The sequence below is a fragment of the Trematomus bernacchii genome, unplaced genomic scaffold (genome assembly GCF_902827165.1).
Source record: "Trematomus bernacchii unplaced genomic scaffold, fTreBer1.1, whole genome shotgun sequence".
Taxonomy (NCBI): Eukaryota; Metazoa; Chordata; class Actinopteri; order Perciformes; family Nototheniidae; genus Trematomus; species Trematomus bernacchii.
The window spans coordinates 27,317,356-27,338,743 of record NW_022987739.1 but is presented as its reverse complement, the minus strand read 5'-3'; the positions used below and the strand labels follow the sequence as shown (position 1 = coordinate 27,338,743).

General features: G+C 42.0%; 1 protein-coding gene across 1 annotated transcript in view; it reads right to left on the bottom strand.

Annotated features, from left to right (window-relative positions):
- Positions 1-293: 293 nt before the first annotated feature.
- The window catches only part of raph1a (Ras association (RalGDS/AF-6) and pleckstrin homology domains 1a), a 73,804-nt gene continuing 52,709 nt past the window's right edge, over positions 294-21,388 (bottom strand). The window contains 12 exon segments of the mRNA XM_034146496.1: positions 294-3,306; positions 3,308-5,515; positions 7,946-8,076; positions 8,746-8,866; positions 9,059-9,157; positions 10,022-10,132; positions 10,555-10,698; positions 11,179-11,244; positions 11,413-11,534; positions 14,453-14,537; positions 15,767-15,841; positions 17,775-17,852. Coding sequence (XP_034002387.1) covers positions 3,250-3,306; positions 3,308-5,515; positions 7,946-8,076; positions 8,746-8,866; positions 9,059-9,157; positions 10,022-10,132; positions 10,555-10,698; positions 11,179-11,244; positions 11,413-11,534; positions 14,453-14,537; positions 15,767-15,841; positions 17,775-17,852 — 3,297 coding nt within the window. The 3' untranslated portion in view covers positions 294-3,249.

Genomic DNA, 21,388 nt, shown 5'->3' with positions numbered 1-21,388 from the left:
GATATTTTGGACACACAGTACTATGAACATTCTTCATGTTTTTGGCCAGACTAAACCTTTTACTTTTTCCATGATATTTTCAACACACCTTACTTACTTATTTTTTTTATTTAAACTGACTACACACAAGTCTAAACATCTCCAACACTGGCTGTTAGTGTTAAAGATGGCTGTTAGTTTAAGAAGAACTAGAACTTATCTGAGATGAGTACGCATTTGAAACACATTTTTATAAAGATAACCATTGCTGAATATTCTAACGCCCCGTGTAAAGACTCTCACTTCGGTTTGACTCATTTCTCTTTTATTTGAAATGCAACAGCAGGTTTGACACCATGCAGCCATGTTGTCTGCAGGGTGTCTTTGAGCAACACATTGATCAGTTTGACTTTAAGTCCTTGTGGAGTTTGATGATCTCTCTCCTGCATGCCGGTACAGGGCGTAGGAAGGACTTCTCTCTTCTCCCCTCCAACAATATCACAAAACACATCTGATGTCAAAACGAATGAAAGTCATTTTGTAAACATAATAATTATACATTCAAATTAAATCAGAGTACTTCGAAAACAAACGATTGCACATTAAAAACCAAAGCTGGAGTAGAAATAACACATTTTTGGCATCTGTTTTGAACCGGTGATGTCATGTGGATCATTTTAATCTACTGAAACAGAGAGGAAACAGATCCAAAGTCAGCTGAGCACAATGTAAAAACCTTATAATGATAACATGTATTAAGAAAGCCTTTACCAGCTGATCTGGACACAGTTTGTTCCTCAAGATGACAGAAACCTCTGACAAAGTATCTAACTATTTAAGTGACTGGGTTTTTAACACACTATTTTAACTGTTTGCTGAATTTTTTTTTTAGACATGTTTGTAAAAAAAAAACGGTCTAACATTATCTCCTGACTGGATAACTTCCCAAAGTGTGTCAGGGTTTATCCATTAGGCATCTTTCCATAAGTGCTACTGCTTTAAGAGTGCTCTTCTTTTTGACATTAGTTGAAACAAATTATCAAAACTGCTATGGGTGAATTGTAATATTTCAGAAGCTGCAACCAGTGCATTCTTAACATCTTTGCTTAACATTAAATATGTATAAACTTGTTTCAGAACACAATTGACTAATCAGTTAAAAACCTCGTGATTTAAAGTCTAAATATGAGGGTGTTTGTAACCCTGCACAGTGGAAGAGGCTGGAGTTAAACAATGTTATTGTCAGAAACATCAGAAACTGAGGCAAAACACATACATTCTTACCCCAAGTAAGAAATGTCGTATTAATATGGGCCACAGTGTGTGTTTGATACCAGAGGGAGGCACCTCCAGGTTGATCTGCTGCTTGTTCCACATCAGCTCCTCAGGCTTCCTTATCGTTTAAGATTCTGTATTTAGAAACGATGGCAGTGTGTGAATGGTAAACATAGACTCCAGGTTTCAGCAGGTCAGAAAGCTGACGGTCGATATCACAGAAGTCACAGTCGAGGTGTGATGTTAGCTAGCACACAAACACCCATAAACAAACACACACACACACACACACACTTGTGAGCAGTTTGAGCGTTGAGCTGTTCAGGCACTTGTTCCCAAGGCTTCCTTTGGGCTCCTCTGATCACACTAATAGCAAAGTGATCGACCAGGAGATGACAAACAAGTGACGGTTTATTAACGAGCAAACTGAGGACTGCTGCTTCCAGACAGAGTTCATTGTAGCTGCGTGGAATAATAGCTATCAAACAACGACCTAACATACTGACTGTAAAGCTGACTGACTAATTTATTAGAGTCTGTTTCATTAAGTCTGTTACCAAATGTGCGACATGTTGTTTTATGTTATGCTAATAGCTAAGGCTGCGCTCAGATTAAAAGACAGTCCTGATAATGGAAAAGTAATTATTATTAAACATATAAATAAACATACTATACAATGAGAAATGTGCAACCTACTGTATGTCCTGATTAGCAGGGAAGAAAATGAATATAGCATAGTATTAAGATGTTTTGCGTGAACATATTATATAGGCAAGTATTTTTATTGTATTTAAATTATTAATACTGCAAATACAAATTAAACTTTTTTGGTAACAAGTGCTTTTACAGTTTACTACATGGTGGTTATTCTGTACATTTTCTTTCAGATCCGATTGGCAGAAATTGATTTAAAACAAAGATGAAATCAAATTAAAATATTGCACGAAACCTTTATCTTATTCGATAAAACAGCTGTTGACAAACTGCATATTTTGCAGTTGAAAAAAGTATATAAATAGCATTATATGTTATTGGTTTGGATATGGGACACAGTGTCTTTTATGATAATACCACTGGGTGGCGCTGAACCACAATAACTCAGTTTGCCTTTTATTTGTCCAAATTCAGATTCTGTGGCCATATCACAAGTTATGTATCATCACAATACAATGGTGCTGTACAATATTGTATCATGAGGACTCTGGCTAGTGAAGACATGTGAAAAACACTGGTTCAATAATATAACTCGATGAAAAATCCTTTCAAAAGTCCTGAAATCTGAGCACAGCCTTACACGATGTTCTTCACTAAGTGTGCATTTAAGTCTTGAAGTCATGAAGCTCTCATGAAATTAAAAGAAATCTGAGAAATGATCCAAATATTTCAGACATATTTTGAGAACACAGACCCGCGTCCAGTCATTCTCTTTTGACACTTCTTTAAAAACTTAAAATAATTATAATAATAATAATATCTTTCCAGTATTAAATAATCTTATATAAAAACACACACACAAAAGTTTGAAAGAAATGGCAATGCTACCCCCCCACCAACCCCTTTCCCTCCCCGAGTCTCTATACACACCTTCCCACAATCCTCTCTGATTCCCCTGACCCCCCCCTTCGTCCTCCATGCAGTACCGGTTTCTGAGCAGAACATTGTCTCTGCTGCTCTGTCCTTCAAGTCTTTTGTATATTTCGATGCAAAGCTGCACGGACATTGTGAAAAAAGCTTGATAGGGTGATCTTCTGGCTTGCTTGTATACAGATATATATACATATATATAGATATTTGTACTCATGTAATGATAGGTAATGATACTAATAATGAGGATAATAGGAACAATCATATCATGATCTCAGGAAAAGACGGCTTGCTACTTGTTCGGGAATCCAATGCGTGGATGGTTTCAGGATGAGGAGAAGACGGACAAGTCAACACACACATCGATTATTTCTTCTTCCTAAATAGTCACTTTTTTTTTAAGCTCCGCCCCTACCACTCCCCCGTCAGTTTGGTGCTTTGGTCCCGTTTCGGAGGAGCGGGGGGGGGGGCCGCGCCGCAGCGTTGCATAGCCTGAGATGTTGGCGTGTTTGGTGGAGTGGGAGTGTGTGTGGTGGCGAGAGAGAGTTTGGGAGTGTCCTCGAACGCCCCCCTGCTGCTGCATGAGCTCCGGGGGGGGAGGAGGAAGGAGCGCCATGTCGTCCATGGTGCCCACGGGAGAGGAGAAGGAGAGGTGGGAGGAGGTGAGGGATCCGTGGCGAGACACCGACTTCCTCTTCAGGGTGCGGTTCAGGTCCTCCAGGAAGTGGGGTTTCAGCGTCAGGCTGCTCGGGCCCGGGGATTTGGGCGATGTGGGAGGTATGGGGGAGGAGGAGGAAGTGGAGTAAGAAGACAGGGAGGGAGGCGGGGTTTGAGACAGAGGGGGAGGCGAGAGGGGGGTGTTTTCAAACTGGTTGGTTTTGCTGGCCCTCCGGTTCAGAGAGGGAGGCAGGATCGCCCCCTTCTTCAGAGAGCTCTGCTTCCAGGAGGTGGAGGAGACGGGCTGCATCTGAGGCTGAGGGTTCACCACGGCCACTTTGGGGGGGTGGTGGAACTCCGAGGGGTGAGGAGGGGGAGGGAACAACTCAAAGTCACTCGGGGGCGGCGGGAAGTAGTCCAAGTCGAGGTGCTGAGGCTGGGCGGGGGGCGGCGGGGGAGGAGGGGAGGGGAACTCTGCGGGCTGGAGACCTTGAAGCGCCAACGGGAGATTCGCCAAATTCAGTTTCCCAGGTTTGGGAAGAGGAGCGGGAAGCGAAGAGGAGGAAGAGCAGGAGTCCTTGGAAGGAGACCCGGTGGCCGAGGAAGAGCTGGAGGAGGTTCCTGTCTGAGGGGCTTGTTGGCCGAACTTATTGACGAGGGTCTCCACTTTCGTCGGCCTCTCTTCAGCCGGGTCGCCGGTGGAGTTGCGCTGGATGGAGGAGGCTCTCTGCGGGGCGGGGGGCCCACGCTTGATGGAGGAAGAGGACGAGGAAGAGGGCGACTTTTTAATGGGCGATCCGGTCTTTGAGGAAGAGGATGATGATGAAGACGGAGGAGGAGGGAAATCTCCCGAGTTGTCCAGAGGAGGAGGGGGAGGGAACTCTGGAGATAGTGGAGCCACGACGCCTCCACCCCCCCCCGGCTGCCATTTTGGTTTGGCTTTGACCGCCGGGGGAGACGGGGGGGCCGAGAACTTGGATCCCTCCATGGAGCTGGAGGCGGACAGAGTGGAAGGGGAGGAGTTTCCCGGGAACTGATTGACGATCTGTTTGACCAATGAGGAGGTGGCGGCCGCGATGGACACCGAGGAAGAAGAGGAAGAGGGAGAGAGGGTGAGGTTTTTGGAGGAGACGCTGTGCTGCTTTGGAAGAGTAGGGGGCGGCTGATTGGGGGAGTGTCCCGTGGAGAAGCTCTGCTGCTTTTTAAACGGCGGCTGGTTGCTGTACGGCTGCGTGGGAGACACGGGGGAGAGGGCGATGGGAAGGGAGGAAGGACCTGATGGTTTGGGAGCAGTTTGAGGGGGGAAACCACCCGTGAAGGTTTTGGGAGGAGCGGGAGGGGGTGGGTTCGGGGAGAGAGGCCTTAGAGAGAGGGAGGCTGGGGGGGAAACCTCAGCAGGAGGAGGGGGAGGAGGGGGAGAATCCTCCAACATATCCGGGGTGAAGTCGTACACCATGTGGGGAAACTTGTGCGACAGGAACTGCTGGAGGCCGCTGTTTGTGAGGGGGGAGGAGTCTAATTCTGGTGGGGGAGGCAGGCTGAAACCATTCATGCTCTCTGGGGGAGGAGGAGGGGGCAGGTAGGCGGGCTCTAGCAAGTCCTCGTCCAATGGGGGTGGAGGAGGAAGGAGAGAAGAAGGGCTCGGCGGACCGAATTTCAGAGCGGCCATTGCTGATCCGGGTGTTGGCTCTGAGGGTGGGGGAGGAGGGGGGGGACACGGGAGGAGGGGGGTGGAGGAGCTGTACACGGCGGGGAGGGTGTTGTAATTGGGCTTCGCTGATTGGTTCTGGCTCTGGAGGCGGGCCAAGGTGCTGTATTTGACGTAGGAAGGGGTGGAGGATGACGTCTGATGGTCCACACTGGCGATGGGAGGGGGAGACGGAGGGGGAGGAGAGGGGGGAGACGGAGAGGAGTCCTCTGATTGGACGAGGCCTTCTGTGTAGCTGGAGCGGGAGGGAGGGGGCTGAGGGGAGAGGATCTGCACCGGGATGGGCCTACTGATGGGGTCGATCCTCATCATCTGGAGAGGAGAAGAGAGGAGAGGAAGAGAGGGGAGGAAACAAGAGAGGAAGAGAAGGAAGCAAGAGAGGGATGAGGGAGGGATAGTGAGACACAAGAGAAGGGAGGAAGAGAAACAAAATTACAACAAGTAAAAGACAAGTGTAGCATTATCATGAAAACAATCCAAGACAAGATGCAGGAACCAAACAGCAAACAGTGCAGTGTGAGAACACACACATTGAAACTCAGCATAAGATCAATTATAATTAAAACACTAAACCTTATCACCCGTCCTCTGTCCTACACCTGACCCCTAAACACCTAACGCAATGTTTTTCAACAACCAAACATGTACAAAATGACCCATTGTAGCCTGATATAGTTGTTTTGAAGTGACTGGTGTTAGGAGCTTTATACACACAGTCTATGTGTATATAAAGCTTGATGGGTCCATGGCACTGTTGGATAGCTTTCCCCCACACACCAAGCAGAACCATTCAAAGGCAACTTTTGCTGCTTCGAGCTCAACGGTTTTTTATTTTATTTTGACCACCGCTCATATTAGGCTCTACATCTGGGTTCGACTTGTGTCCAGGACCCAGTTCAGAGTCTTCTTGAGTATTTATCCATCGCTGTTTATCTTGTCAACCTCTCCCGAGTAGTATTTAATAACTTAGCCAGTCACTACATTGCAGACTGAGACGCTCAACAATGGCAAACTAAACTAACTAAATCATATATTTGTGTACCAATTAAGTCAAATTAGACAATTTCCCACGGCACACCTGACGAACTCTCCTGACACACTGGTGAACCACAGCATGCTGGTTGAAGATCACTGACCTAAGCCAAGGGATGGACTTTATATATGTATTAGAGCTCTGTCAACTGTTGCTGCACCACCATGGGCAATCTGAAGGAGTACAGTGGATTGTCTGAGGTCAGTCTATCTATCAGTCCATTTTCTTATTCAAATCATTGTCCCTTATCATTTAAAACATTTCCTAACTGTTTTTGAAATGTTGTCAAACATATTCTAAACTGTGTCTGCTGATATATCATTAGCATTAGTGGTTCAGGATAGGTGTAAATCTAAATCATTACCAGTGCAGACAATAAAGTACTATGTATATACTCGTATTTTAGACTCTGTTACTAACTGTATATCTGTAGACTTGGTATGTCTTAAATGTCCGGTTAGGATGTATTAGAACGAAATCTAAAATGAAAATTGTAATTAAGCCATCTGTATGTAAAAACCACCTGTATGTAAATTGTAAATAAGTCATCTGTATGTCAAATATGTCTTATATGTCTTAAATGATATGATGAATTGGAAATGGGGGACCCTGATGTAAACAAGACGAAAGTCTTTCTCTGGTCTGCATCCCCTTAACAATTGTATGTTTTGAGCTGGACTGTACTGTACCCAATATACAAGCTGTTAATAAACTTTTCAATCAATCAATCAATCAATCAATCAAAGAGGTGTTGTAATGGCTACTTTTCAGTCCATTAATCCTGTCTGTTTCTTCAGTGTCGGTAATAAACTGACTAAATATGAAGCTTGTAGGTGTCTGTGTACACCTGGTTGCAAACTGTATCTTAAAATGGACAACATTTGTGAACCAATGTGTTCAACTATTTGAAGCCCAAACAGTGTATTTGTGTTAAATAATGTGTATGTTAGGTCATTCCTTCACACCACAAAGTTAGAACAAATCAACAGTTCAGCTGCAGCCATTTAAAAACAGGGACATACTGTACATCAGGCACGGTTACAAAAAACTGATTGTAGATTTTCTTTCTCTGATGAAAACAACCGTAAGTCCTAATCCTTCCTGATCCAATGTACACACTCAGTAGTTGTAAACACAGACAATAAGTAATAAGCAACTTCAGAGAAACAGGTACGTTTCAAGCAGCTTGTTTACTACATGTGGGGTGTTTTACTCTTCAGACGGTTTCTTCACAGATCTTGTTGTGAGCAGTTTCACGTAGGAACTATTTTCATGAACCTAACCACACCCCTTGTCCAGGAATAAGTGTGCATCTTCTCATAGATGAGAGTCTCTCCGGAGCTAGCTAAGCTATTAATGCTCACATCTCCTCATGCCACAACACTCTCCACAAGCTCAAAGTCATTATACCTTCTGATCAATAATAAGACAGATCCAGATCCACACTGAAGCATCATCACAAACATGTGAGTGTTTTAAAGGCTGCAGCCAAACTGTTAACATGCCTGTGACATCACTTCCTGTCTAACCTCCGCTCCCTCCTCCTCCTGCACAAAGAGGAACTGCCATTCGTCCCTTCACCTTTGACCGCTGGCAGGGAAGCAGAGATGGGAAATGTAGTCCACAAGTAAACAGGACAATGACAGAGGACAGGGCAGTGTGTGTGTGTGTGTGTGTGTGTGTGTGTGTGTGTGTGTGTGTGTTCACACCTCTCCCTGCGTTCCTTTCCTCCAGGCGTCGGAGAATATCGAGCTCACGGCACTCTGAGAGCGGGCGTGACCGGATGATGTCATCTCTGAAACGCCGCTGTCTGATTGGCTGGAGTGGTTGGACTGGGACTCTGAGTGGACACACGGGGAAAGTACATTTTGTTTGAATTGTTGATGCTAATTGTGGTTTATTTATACAAGGATAAAGTTAATGTTGAGAAATGGTGTGGAACATTTTTGCAGAATTTAGTTTACAACTGAATTTTCACAAAAACACATAGAAATAGCGCATTAGAACAGGTCGTAACAAATGATAGTCATAGTAAATTAAAAAAGTCAATATATAGTAGGCTATATAATAAAGAAGTTGGAGATTGTATTGCTACGAAAAAGTCGGGAAAATTCTAATTACAGTATAGTATGACTTTTTAAGTAAACGTATGCAAAATTGGACGCAAAACAAGTCGAATTTTAAATCCATGTCTGTTCAAAATGTCATTACTTTATCATTTTTATCCCAAAAGTCAACTGTGTGAAATTGTCCAAATAACCAAATAATTGTTGAGCTATGGCTAAAAAGGCCCCAGTGACTTTGAGCTCTGAACGCCAAATTCTAATCAGTTAATTGAGTGGATGCTTGTGAGAATTCTTGAAAGAAATCCCTCAAAGTTTTCCTTAAAAATAGCATTCTGGAAAATGGGACAGAAGGACAGACAACCCGAAAACATAAAGCCTGGTGCTGAGGCATGAAGATGGAATATTAGACTGATAATGATGTGGAACAGATCAGGAGGACGGACCTGGAAGACTGGACGAGCTGGATCCTGATTTGATGGAGGAGGAGGAGAGGGAGGACCAATCGTAGGCCGCCTCCGTCCTCCTCATCGCCTCCTGGAAGTTAATGTACAGCTGCTTCCCGTACTGACACACACACACACACACACACACACACACACACACACAGAGAGAGGCAACATTAACATGACAATAAACACATGAATTGCATTGCAGTAGTTCAATATGTCAAGGTTTTAATAGTAGTGCAGGTTTAGCAGAATAAACAGAGTGCATCACAGAGAGTTTTATTTTCTATGACAGGAGAAATGTTGTTACCTTGGCGATTCGGATGCTGTTGATCCACTGATGGAGCGTCCTGATGTCGTCACAGCAGAGGTACTTAATGTACTGAGACTTCTTCTGGATCTGAGGGTGCTACACACGCACACGCACGCACGCACGCACACGCACACACACACACACACACACACACACACACACACACACACACACACACACACACACACACACACACACACACACACACACACACACTGTATTACATGTAGTGTTGTAACTTTCACTTTTTAAACAAGATAACGACAACGATGACAAAAAAACTGGGATTTATTTATCTTGAATTGTTCCTAACTTCAGTGGATTTTCTTATTTATGAATGTCAGTTTATTAAACCAGGACAAAGGCCAAAAGTCCGGCCTGATTAGGTTGCTTGTTTTAGTCTCTCAGACAGCTGAAAAAAGCTGTTGAAATTCTCTCGCAATCCCTACCTGCCGGATAAGAGTGAGCAGTGAGTGACGGAGCAAAACTAGGGCTTCAAATTAACATTATATTTCATTATTATAATCTGCCAATTGTTTTTCTAGATTAATCGTTTGATCCCATTTTCTTTAAACCTGCGTTCTACATATCTCTTGTTGTGTCAATCAGTAACCTAAAGATATTCACATCAATATGATATAAAACTGAGAAAATCAGTAAATCTATAAATATGAGAGGCTGAAAATGTAGCTTTTTTAGCATTTTCAAAAATTGGGAATCACTGAAAAGAGGTCCTTGAACATAAAGAATAAAGGCTGCTAATGGGCCCAGTATGCCTGATGAAGACAAACACATTATTGTGGTATTTATTGTAGCATCTGTCTCTGCTTTGAAGTAGGTGTCATTACTGACTCCTACCAATAGGTGGCATCAGGAGATCACAGAGCCATAAACCAGAGAGTAGTAATTGATCCCAAAGTCCCTCCTGTGTGTATCTGCATGTTTCCGTGTGTGACGTACCTTCAGCACCATGCAGTAGTCAGATGGAGCTTTGTACTTGCTCTTGTAGTCCTGACCGCTGTACACATTAACATGATCCAACTGCAGGAAACACACCAGGTCTCTGGACGCCTGCACACACACACACACACACACATTTAATTAAAAAAGAATACAGACAGTTTAGTAGGTTTAAACCCTAATAATAAATCAGGGCTTTTTAAAAGTAGGTCAATAACACAAAAACAGCTGCTCTCACACCTCCCCCAAAAAATGTTAAAAAAAACACACAGAAAATGTAAATGTGCACACACTCATACAAGGATATTAACAAACACACACACACACACACACACACACACACACACACACACACACACACACACACACACACACACACACACACACACACACACACACACACACACACACACACACACACACACACACACACACACACACACACACACACACACACACACACACCCACACACACACACACAGACACACACACACACACACACACACACACACACACACACACACACACACACCTTGGCCTTTCCCTTGGGAACATAGTAGATTCCAGACGCTCGGAGCAGGAAGTAGCGTTTCTTCCACGACTTCTTCCCGTCCTCCTTCAGCCACAACACGCCCTCCATCTCAGGGACGGACACCGTGCTGCCGCCGAAACACTCCTGACACACACACACAAAAAAACACACACACACACACACAAAGAGACATGAGATGCTTGTTATCGCTTGTTCAGTTTCAGTGTGCAAAACATGCTATCAAAGTTTTTATAAAGAGCTTCTTAAAATAAACAAAATGACAATATGTGATGTTTGTTGTGGGTATAAAGGGGTTCTGCAAACTTTATTATCATCAATTGCATTTATATCAAAGATTAAAATGTGATTATAAAGGTTTTGAGAGTCTAGAAATGGTGGTTTAGTGATGAATCCTGTAGTTAACAGAATTAAATGGGCACTCCAGTATTGCTATAATTGGTAGCTCAATGTGAACATGCATCATTTAGTTTTGAGTAATACCAACGATAGCTGTTATTCTAAAGCCTGTTTCGGGTCTGAAGCTTCAGGGTTTCTGCAGGATTGCTGGGTGAAGATGCATGCGAGGAAGCAGCTATGTGGTGCAGGAGGAGAAAACAAACTAACCTCCAACAGAGCCTCTTTGTTCCTCTCAGCCATCTCACATGTCTCCTTCCGCCCCAGCAAATAGTTCTGCAGCAGACGAGCAGGAGAGATAGAGAGACGAGGCGTTAGCAACATAAAAAAACATTTGTATCATTTCATTAAACCGTCCGTCTCCACTGTGTGTGTGTGTGTGTGTGTGTGTGTGTGTGTGTGTGTGTGTGTGTGTGTGTGTGTGTGTGTGTGTGTGGATCTCACCTGGGGGTTTTTGAACACGGCGTACTTCTCGATGCGTTCGGTGAACATCAGGCGGTTCTGGCTGTCTCTGGTCCAGTTCAGAAGGTTCTCCACCAGGTTCTCATGGTCCTCGAAGATCCGCTCTGCACACAGGGGATCACATGTTTGAGTTCATTTTGGGTTGATTAAGGGAAAAACAAAGATAATCAGAAAATACAGCCTGTTATTTACACTTTGAAACAAGATGATGCTGTCATTTACTGGTTTTATTGTGTCCTTGAAGGGGTCTAAACTCTGTTGATGTTTGAATATCCAAAAGAATAACACCAAGAGAAGAACTCAAACTGCAACCACATGAGCCCTGTCGTAACACATTTGACACTAAATACTTAACACTTTTGTAATCCACAAATATAACTTTGGGCCTGTTGAAGTTTTGGATTAAAGATAATTTCCCTGATCCTTTTGCTGTGTGAGGAGCTCTCTAAACTTTCAATTTGAAAAGAGGAAAAAGCAGATACCACAAGTCATCTTTTAACTATACATTCTCATTTGAAGGTGTTCTTTTTGTTATGATAACTTCAGTTTTTAGCAAAAAAAGAAAAGTTTACATATGATATTATTGTTTTATGTTCGACATTTTTTTGTAAATGATGTTTGGTTGGACTTTTGGGCCTTAATACCCGTGCAGGATATGGCGCGTGGCGGTCTGCTGCCCTAAAATAAAACACCGTCCTCTGAAGACCGGACCAAACCATTCAGCTGTGACCCAGATTTATGGACAGATCTGTTGACCTCACTAACACTAAGTGCTTTTTTAATTTTGGGGCAACGTGTGTTCTAAGTATCTTCAAGTTTAGGTAAGATGTGGTTTCACTCCTAAAAAATGACTCTTATATACCTGAGCGTTCACACACAGGTTTATGATAATCCTAAGTATCATATTATTTTATAAGTAATATGTCCGGCTACATAGAATTGCCACAGATTTCACATCAATACGGTACCGTTATTAGGATTAAACATCATATTTGTTCTATAGGTGTTACACAGTAATGTACATGATAAAAAAAGGGTATTATTGAGATGTTTTTAGATAGTTTTGAGAAAACAGCACTTTAAAATGTAACTATTATTCTTTCTCATTTGTGCATTTTGTGTTCTGTTCAACGTTCAACTTGTTCATTGAAAAGGAAATTGGAAATAATGTCCTTTATCTTTTACTTGAACACATTCTTGTGTTTTGGCAGACTACCTAAAGCAACATAAATGCAGAAAGCACACTTTAATATTGGTTTTATGTATCGCAAGTATTTTAGTTATTACGATATTCAACAATGACACTTATCATACGTGTTCCTCATAGTATATAGCGCTAACACTTTAATAGCAATTACAATACTAAGAAATAATACATACACTGGTTAATAGCCAAGTAATCATGAGGAACAAACATTGTTTTGATTCATGTGTTGGTCATTTGGAAATGCATGGGAAAGGAATACTTATAATAGTATAAATAACACAAGAATATAAACATTATAACAAAACAAACCGCTGCTTATACTACTAGTATTATTAATGTTAAAAATGGCTCTTCTTCTTATGATCATCATTTCTACAGTATGTGCCATTCTGTCATTTCCCATAGGGAATAAGAGGTCAGAGAAAGTCAGTGTATTGCCCAAGGGCACTCAGCACTGGTGTTGCTGGTGTGCACGTGTGTGTGTGTGTGTGTGTGTGTGTGTGGGTGTGTGTATGTGTGTGTGTGTGTGTGCAGTGAAAGAGTTATTCCATAATGATCACAGGTTCCAATTTAAATCTTCCTCAGGACAAATGCTGGCCCTAATCCCAGGTTTTTTAGGAACCCAGGTGGAGTGTGTGTAATGTGTGTGTGTGTGTGTTTGTGTGTGTGTGTGTGTGAGAGTGTAAATGAGGAAATGTTAAGGTTAGCAACACTGCACCTTCTCTCTCTCTTTCATAACGCTGACTGTCTGTCCAGCAGAAGCCCTCAAGATGTAGGTTAGATCACACACATCACTGCACCGGACCTACATAAAGACTGTGTGTGTGTGTGTTTGTGTGTGTGTGTGTGTGTGTGTGTGTGTGTGTGTGTGTGTGTGTGTGTGTGTGTGTGTGTGTGTGTGTGTGTGTGTGTGTGTGTGTGTGTCAAACAGTGTTAAGTGGAGTTGAAGCATGTTGTACAGTGTGTGCTGGCAAACGCAGAAGACACCCCCCCAAGGGAAGTGTGTGTGTGTGTGTGTGTGCGCTTGTGTGCGTGTGTGTGAGTGAGTGCGTGTGTACGTGTGTGTGTGTGTGTGTATGTGTGTGTGTGTCGACTACGTCTTTCTGGCTGAATATCTGTGCTGTCTCAAAGCATAATGTAACGAACAAATTGACTCAACTATAACCTTTCCTCGACACACACACACACACACGTTTTGGCGGCACATGAAAGCTCTTTGACATCAATTTTGAATGTATATATTGTTATTTCAATAAATTCTTACATTTCTACACTCAACATATTTCGCACAATTGGGAGTTATTCCTTGTTTTTGCTTGGCTCTAAATGACAGAGGGGGTCATATGCTGTACAGATTATAAAACACCCTGAGACCAATGGCTCACTTGTGATATTTGCTGTCCAGTATAAATAAAATGGGATTGATTGAATTAAATGTGTTGCAATAGTGCAGACATAAACAGATCAGTCAGTATTTGGAGCCATTACAGCGTTTCATGTCAATCCCGCCTAAAGCTAGTTAATCCAGTTACATTTAGATTAATTATTAATGTAATCATCATCATCTGAACCTCTACTCACTCTGGGCCAGTGATATAAATATCTCTATGGATCACTACTTCATGGACAGTACAGCGATTTAATCATGCACAGATCTTCATAAACACGCAAGTGCTGCTCAGTGTGTGTGTGTGTGTGTGTGTGTGTGTGTGTGTGTGTGTGTGTGTGTGTGTGTGTGTGTGTGTGTGTGTGTGTGTGTGTGTGTGTGTGTGTGTGTGTGTGTGTGTGTGTGTGTGTGTGTGTGTGTGTGCTCACCCATCTGCAGCTCGTTGATGGTCTCCACCAGGGACCAGTCTGGACTGAAACCACAGTGCGATTTCTCCAACAAACTGTCCAAAACCTGAACAACAGAAGAGACTGTGAGCATTCACTACATCTATCCCTACTGATGACATATCATAAGAATAATAACTTTATCAACAAAGCATCTTAAAATACAGGGTTTACAAAAAGTGTTTTCACAGCCAAAGCAACAAGCAGAAAAAAGAGGCGAACAAGAATGACAAAAACCTGTGAAAGAGAAAAGCAAGCAATACTAAAGCAAAACATGAAACTACAGCTACTAAAGTACTTTTACAGTTAATAACGTTGTTACGGCGTCTGCTTATGCAACTGCAAAGACAGGTGTACTACTACTACAACATCTAATGACATTACTACCAATGCTGCTATTGTAGTAATAATCCACATGTTAATAACACAACTATTCCATCGGTCCTCCATAGAGTGCCACAGTGACGCGTCCTAAAACCCGGAAGTAAGTTAGCATTTTACCACGTCCGGTTCCTTCGACAAAAAGCAATGCAATTTCTCCATAGGGGTTTGGAAAATAGCTGGAACTAAGGTCTGTGGTTGAGACACATTTAAGAGACGGATCACGTTTTGTTCTACGCCATTAAATCCATCAGCAGTGACCCCACTGGTGATTTCTGAAGAGTTTACGTGTCTGAAAAACAATGGTTGTTAACAAGTGGCTGAATAGGACTACAGAAGTTGTCGAGGCCGTTGTACGTCATTACACCGAACACGTAAACACTCCTCTAAGTTTGTTTGCCCTGTTCTGCTTGAAAGCAAGTACCTGCCTCCTGCAAACTGTTCAAACAAACGCTTCAACTTGAACCATTTAGAATCTGTAGTTTTGAATATGGATCTTAAGTTGGCGTGACGTTGAAGCAGCGACCCTGCTGTAGTTCCTTTATAGCATAACGTTAGCATTTTGCTTCTGGCGATTAGATTTATGATTAGAAAATGTTAAAGTAGGGTAGACATGTGGAGATTATCCAGCTGAACAAAACGTGATCCGTCTCTTAAATGTGTCTCAACCACAGACCTTATTTCCAGCTATTTTCCTAAATCCTATGGAGAAATCTCATTGCGTTTTTGTCGAAGGAACCGGAAGGAGTTTACTTCCGGGTTTTAGGACGCGTCACTGCGGCACTCTATTGGACTCCTTTTTCGCTTCCTGAACATAGCGACATTACTAAGTAACACTAGCGCTTCTATTGGCTAGCGCTCCAACACATGGTACGTGACAGGCTAAGGGGCGGGACATCTCTAAGCGATGTTTACCTGTCTGACTGTCTGTCTCTCGTCCACCATCATCGTCTTCGAGCTCTCGTCTGACAGATGAACACGAATCACCAACTATGAAGAGAGAGAAAGGACAGAAGATTATTATCTTCATCGTAGGATAAAACAAGTCATGTTCAATTCATGATACTGATTGTTTGCATCAATAATAGGATAGGGATAGTGGTGGTCTAATGGATAGTGAGGTGGGCTGAAGATCGGAAGGTTGTGAGTTCAAATCCCGCCTGGAACACCACCACTAGTGTGGCCTTGAGTAAGGCACTTAGTCCTTAGTTACTCCGGGGAGAATGTCCCTGTAATTGGTCATTGTAAGTCGCTTTGGATAAAAGCGTCAGCTAAATGAAATGTAATGTAATAATCCAGTTGTTCAGTTGACAACATAATAGCATTTTGTTGTTTTCTCATCAAATTAAATGGAGCTACTATGTGGCTGAAAGGCTCATTGAGAGTACATCATGACATATTTAAACTACATGACTTTGAATAATCTAGAGAAGGAAGTACTGTAGTACTGAACCAGTTTTGCTTGTACAGTAAGGGAGTAATAATACATAATGATATGTCCCAGTACAAGTACTTATACACACCACAATTATCTAAAATAACAGACAAGCTAGAGGCTTAAGTATACAGTTATATCATACTGAATATGTTATTTTTATTTTTTAAAGTACTATGCATGTGTAGATGTTTTTTATATATTATTATACAAACAATAAAAAACTATACGTAAAATGCACAATTTCTACACAACTTGATTCCTGATTGATCACTTGTCTTTGGACCTTTGGTTCTTTTATGTATTTTTTTGTTTGTCAACCATGCCCTTAGTTTGAATTCATTTAATGAACACTGATTTGATGTGCCTTTTTCTGATGTATTTGCATCATTGTTCAATAAAGAGGCCATTGTAATGTAAAAGCCAAAAGCCAGTAAGAGATACCTTTGGTTTTTCTGCACAACTAAACAACCAACCACAAAATGATCCACTGTCTAATTCATATTTCATCAAGTGTGTGTGTGTGTGTGTGTGTGTGTGAGTAAGTGAGTGTGTGAACTGTGTGTGTGCGAGTGTGTGTGTGTGTGTGTGTGTGAGTGTGTGTGTGTGTGTGAAGTGTGTGTGTGTGTGTGTGGTGTTGCGTGTGTGTGTGTGTGTGTGTGTGTGTGTGTGTGGTGTTTTCTTAGTTTACTTGTGGGTGGTGTGTGTGCGCGGTGTTGGTTGTGTGTGTGTTCGTGTGTGGTGTGTGTGTGCACTTGTGTGTGTGGTGTGGTGCTGTGTGTGTTGGTGTGTGTGTGTACGTTGTGCGTGTGTGTGTGTGGTGTGTTGTGTGTGTGTGTGTTGTGTGTGTGTCGTGTGTGTGTGTGTGAGTGTGTGTGTGTGTGTGTGTGTGTGTGTGTGTGGTGTGTGTGTGTGTGTGTGTGTGTGTGCGTGTGTGTGTGTGTGTGTGTGTGTGTGTGTGTGTGTGCGTGTGTACGTGTGTGTGTGTGTGTGTGTGTGTGTGTGTGTGTGTGTGTGCGTGTGTACGTGTGTGCGTGTGTGTGTGCAGCGAGACCCACTGTCACTTTTTTAGGGATTTGTTTTGGATCATCATACAGACGTTCAGTCAGGTAGCGGGTGGTCTGTCTCAGTGTGTAATAAATCCAGGTTGTTAATCCCCCCCACTCTCTCTCTCTCTGTGGGATTGGGACTTAACTTGCAGTGGTCATTATGCTGAGTGCTGAGTGCTCAGTATGTGTGTGTGTGTGTGTGTGTGTGTGTGTGTGTGTGTGTGTGTGTGTTGACCCCAGCTTTTATTGACCAGAGCTTTTCATGTGGAGTCACACTGACCTGACCCAGAAAACGGAGTCCGCTGGACACGTGCCAGACACCAGCACATGCATACAGTCACACACACTTACTACACACACACATACATACTACACACACACACACACTACATATAATTCTGGAGCATGTTTTTCTCTTGTGTGTGTGAACCAGACTCACCTTTTTAACCTGCGCCTCCTTGATCTTCTCCAGAGCGACCCGGATGTTATCTGCCTTCAGCTTGGCAGCCTGCTCCTCCTGTACACACACACACACACACATTGATGACACCGGTAAAACAGTATTGACAGACACATTCCTGCACGCCGGGTTAAAGAGGCACAACATGCCCAACCTACCTGAGGTCTCCAACAAGCATTCATTACGATTTCTTTGTTGATTTCCCTCAAAACAACCAATACTTCTGTGTCTGCTTAGAAATACAATCTACAACATATGAGTGTAAAAAATCCCATTTTCTATCGGAAGAGTTTGAAAAAAGGTCTCATAGTATTCCAAGTTGTTCCACATTACTCCTGCGTCCTTAGGCTCTTCTTACAGATGGATGTGTATCATGTAATGAATGAATGAAGAGCGGAAGCAAACCGATGTAAAAGCAGATTATTCCACAAAACAGCGTCCCAAAGTTAGTCCCAACAACAGAGAGGAAACATCATGTTCGGTCCTGAGTGCAAAACATGCTTCTCCTCCTCCTCCTCTTCATCATCATCATGCCGGTATTATTGTGCTCGCAGGGAAATGGGATTGGGTTATTCCTCGGACGCTACATGGTGGTATTCTCTCTCTGAAGGATAATCCAACTTTTGTGAACACACACACACACACACACACACACACACACAAGTGGTGGAAATGGCAGCGTCTCTCTGTCAAACTAGAAGATGGAGCTGTGAGAAACTAAATCACAGCTTCTGTTTGATCCTGCACGAACACCCGACTTGTCAACCTTCAATAGAGCCAAGGAAGTCAGCTGTGAGGAAAACAAACAGCAGAAGGATGCATGAAGGAAGTGTTAGAGAGTCTTAAATCCAGCTGAGCCGAGTGCAGGCGCTAACACAACATCCGCAAGCAAAAATAAGAGTAGAAAAAAGCAACACAAGCGTAATAAAAAGAGGAGAATTTGTAATAAATCTGTTGGCAGGTTGAGTTATCCACAGACTCAGATTGTCTCAGTGATCAGACAGGAACGCCTGGTTAGCGCTGCCGCTCTGACTAGCTGCTGAATCAAAGTGAAGGATGCTACCTTCTCCTGTCACATCCTGCCTGTCCGAGCGAGAGCAGCGAATGAGAGGAGAGAGAGAGGTGGAGATGGACGCTGGTGGGGGAGGGGTGTTTATTTGATTTTTTTGCTGTGCCAACTTACATGCAGAGGCAATGATCTCTTTATCTCAGGCTCTCATGCCCCCTCCTCTCAGTTTGCCCTCATCTCACTCCGTAATTCCCTCGCTGTCTTTTTACTCAAACACTCCGTCTCTGAAGGCCATTTTAGGGATTTTTCCAGTCACTTCACAATGTCTCTGAATGCCCTAACAGAGGTGCTCCACTTTAGCCAGTCAGATCACACACACACACACACGGATCCGTATTGTGAATGAGCAAAAGGGCAGAATGAAATGAAGATGATGGGGGACGACGATGAGGAGATTAGCAGACAATCTCCTCATCGGCACCCACTAAAACCCCCAGATGTGTGTGTGTACACACACACACACACACACACACACACACACACACACACACACACACACACACACACACACACACACACACACACACACACACACACACACACACACACACACACACACACACACACACACACACACACACACACACACACACACACACACACACACACACACACACACACACACACACACACACGTTTAAGCTCTTAAACAGCTTCATAATGACCAGCCTATGTTTTGTTGGTCAGGATCAACGCCTGAGGCTTTACATTAAAAGCACTTTTATCCAATGTACTGAAATACAAAGTGAACAGAAAAACATCAAAATATGTCAGAATATCATTTTCAAGAATTTATTTGAATCACTCATTAGGTATAGAATTATAATAGACTTGACACATATTTAGTTTTGTCTAGCATTAGTGGTGCATGCGCTGTGTGTGTGCAGAAAAAGAAATAATAATATAGATAATTCTGTGTCAAAAATATATAAATGCGTACAGAGCGCTAACTGTCAGCTACCATTTAGTCTGACAAAAAAATATACTGTATGTATATTCAGGGTTCATACACTTTTTCACCAATGATTTTCAATAACTTTCCATGACCTTTACCTAATTTTCCATGACCAAAGAAATGACTCTTTCTCAGCGGTACCACTGAAAATGGTTTATTTTAACATGGAACAGGAAAATAAGGTCTGCATATGAAACATGTTGGTCCTATCTAAAACAAATCAAATAGTGGGCTTACTAGCTTCTACACGCTAAAGCAACTAAAATCTCTCACCAGCAAAATACCTCGTCAGTTAAATGCCATTTTACGTTTCATTACGATACAGTATTTATTATCATTATAGTATTACTATTTCGGCGATTAGATAAAATATAAATTATATTTGATGCAACTTTAGTTACATTTCCATGACTTTTCCAAAAACTTTGGGAAAAATAGTGTTTTCCATAACTTTTCCAGGGCCTGGAATTAGCATTTTGAATTTCAATGACTTTTCCAGGTTTTTAATGACCGTAAGAACCCTGTATATTGTTACTGTGGGTGTTAGCAATTATAATGGGAGACGTTTAAAAGACAGGGGGAAAAAGCATAATTTCTACTGTGAAAGCAGGATACAGTGCAAGACTGATTATATACTTAGTCACAAAAATAAAAAATAAATCTAGCGGGGACAATTGAATTAGACGCTAGATAAGTACTCGTTATGCACATTAAACGGACTTTAATCAATATAAAAATATAAGAGTAAATGTAGAATAAAGCATTCAATTTGACAAATGATAACATATATCATGTTGATCATTTAAACTAAGGTGTAACTTTTGAAAATAACTATAATAAATTATTTGTTAGTGTTAGATTGTTACAACGTGAATCAGAGGTAGCCAAGGCATTTTGTAACCCCTGTCATATTGCATTATTCTGTTTTACGTCAATTAACATTTTAATAACGGACACACTGTCAGATCTAATTATCATCAGTCATCATCATCAGTCATCAGTCATCATCATCATCATCATCAACATAGAGGTTATCATGACATTTGGTCAAATAAGATTCCCTTCAAAGAGACAAACCCATCTTATTATTATCCAATACTTAATTTCATAACAAGATGTGCTTCTTAAAATGATATCACATTCTGGTAAGCTGCTACTCTAATGCTAAACAAAGCAACAAATAGTTAATAATGTTAGCAATAGTTAAGCCATTGGACAGTTGATTAATTTGCCTTTTAAAGGATAAATTACACCCATTTTTGTCTCAAATGTGAATTGCAATATAATATTAAATGTCATCTGCATAACTGCGTTTCGTTTGTATATCTTAATACTATGCAAGCATATTTTATTTAAAATACTGAGTTTAATTATTAATGATGGTGTGATGTAAATGGTAGTAAGAATACATGAATAATTAATGAAGTTTTTCTTTCACTTAAATAATCCCTCTATCTTTTCAGAAAACATTGAAACCATCTGATAATCCATTCATTCAATCCATTGATCTTAAATCTGTTTTTATTGGCATCAATTTGCATTTGGATATAACAATCCTCAGTTTCTCTA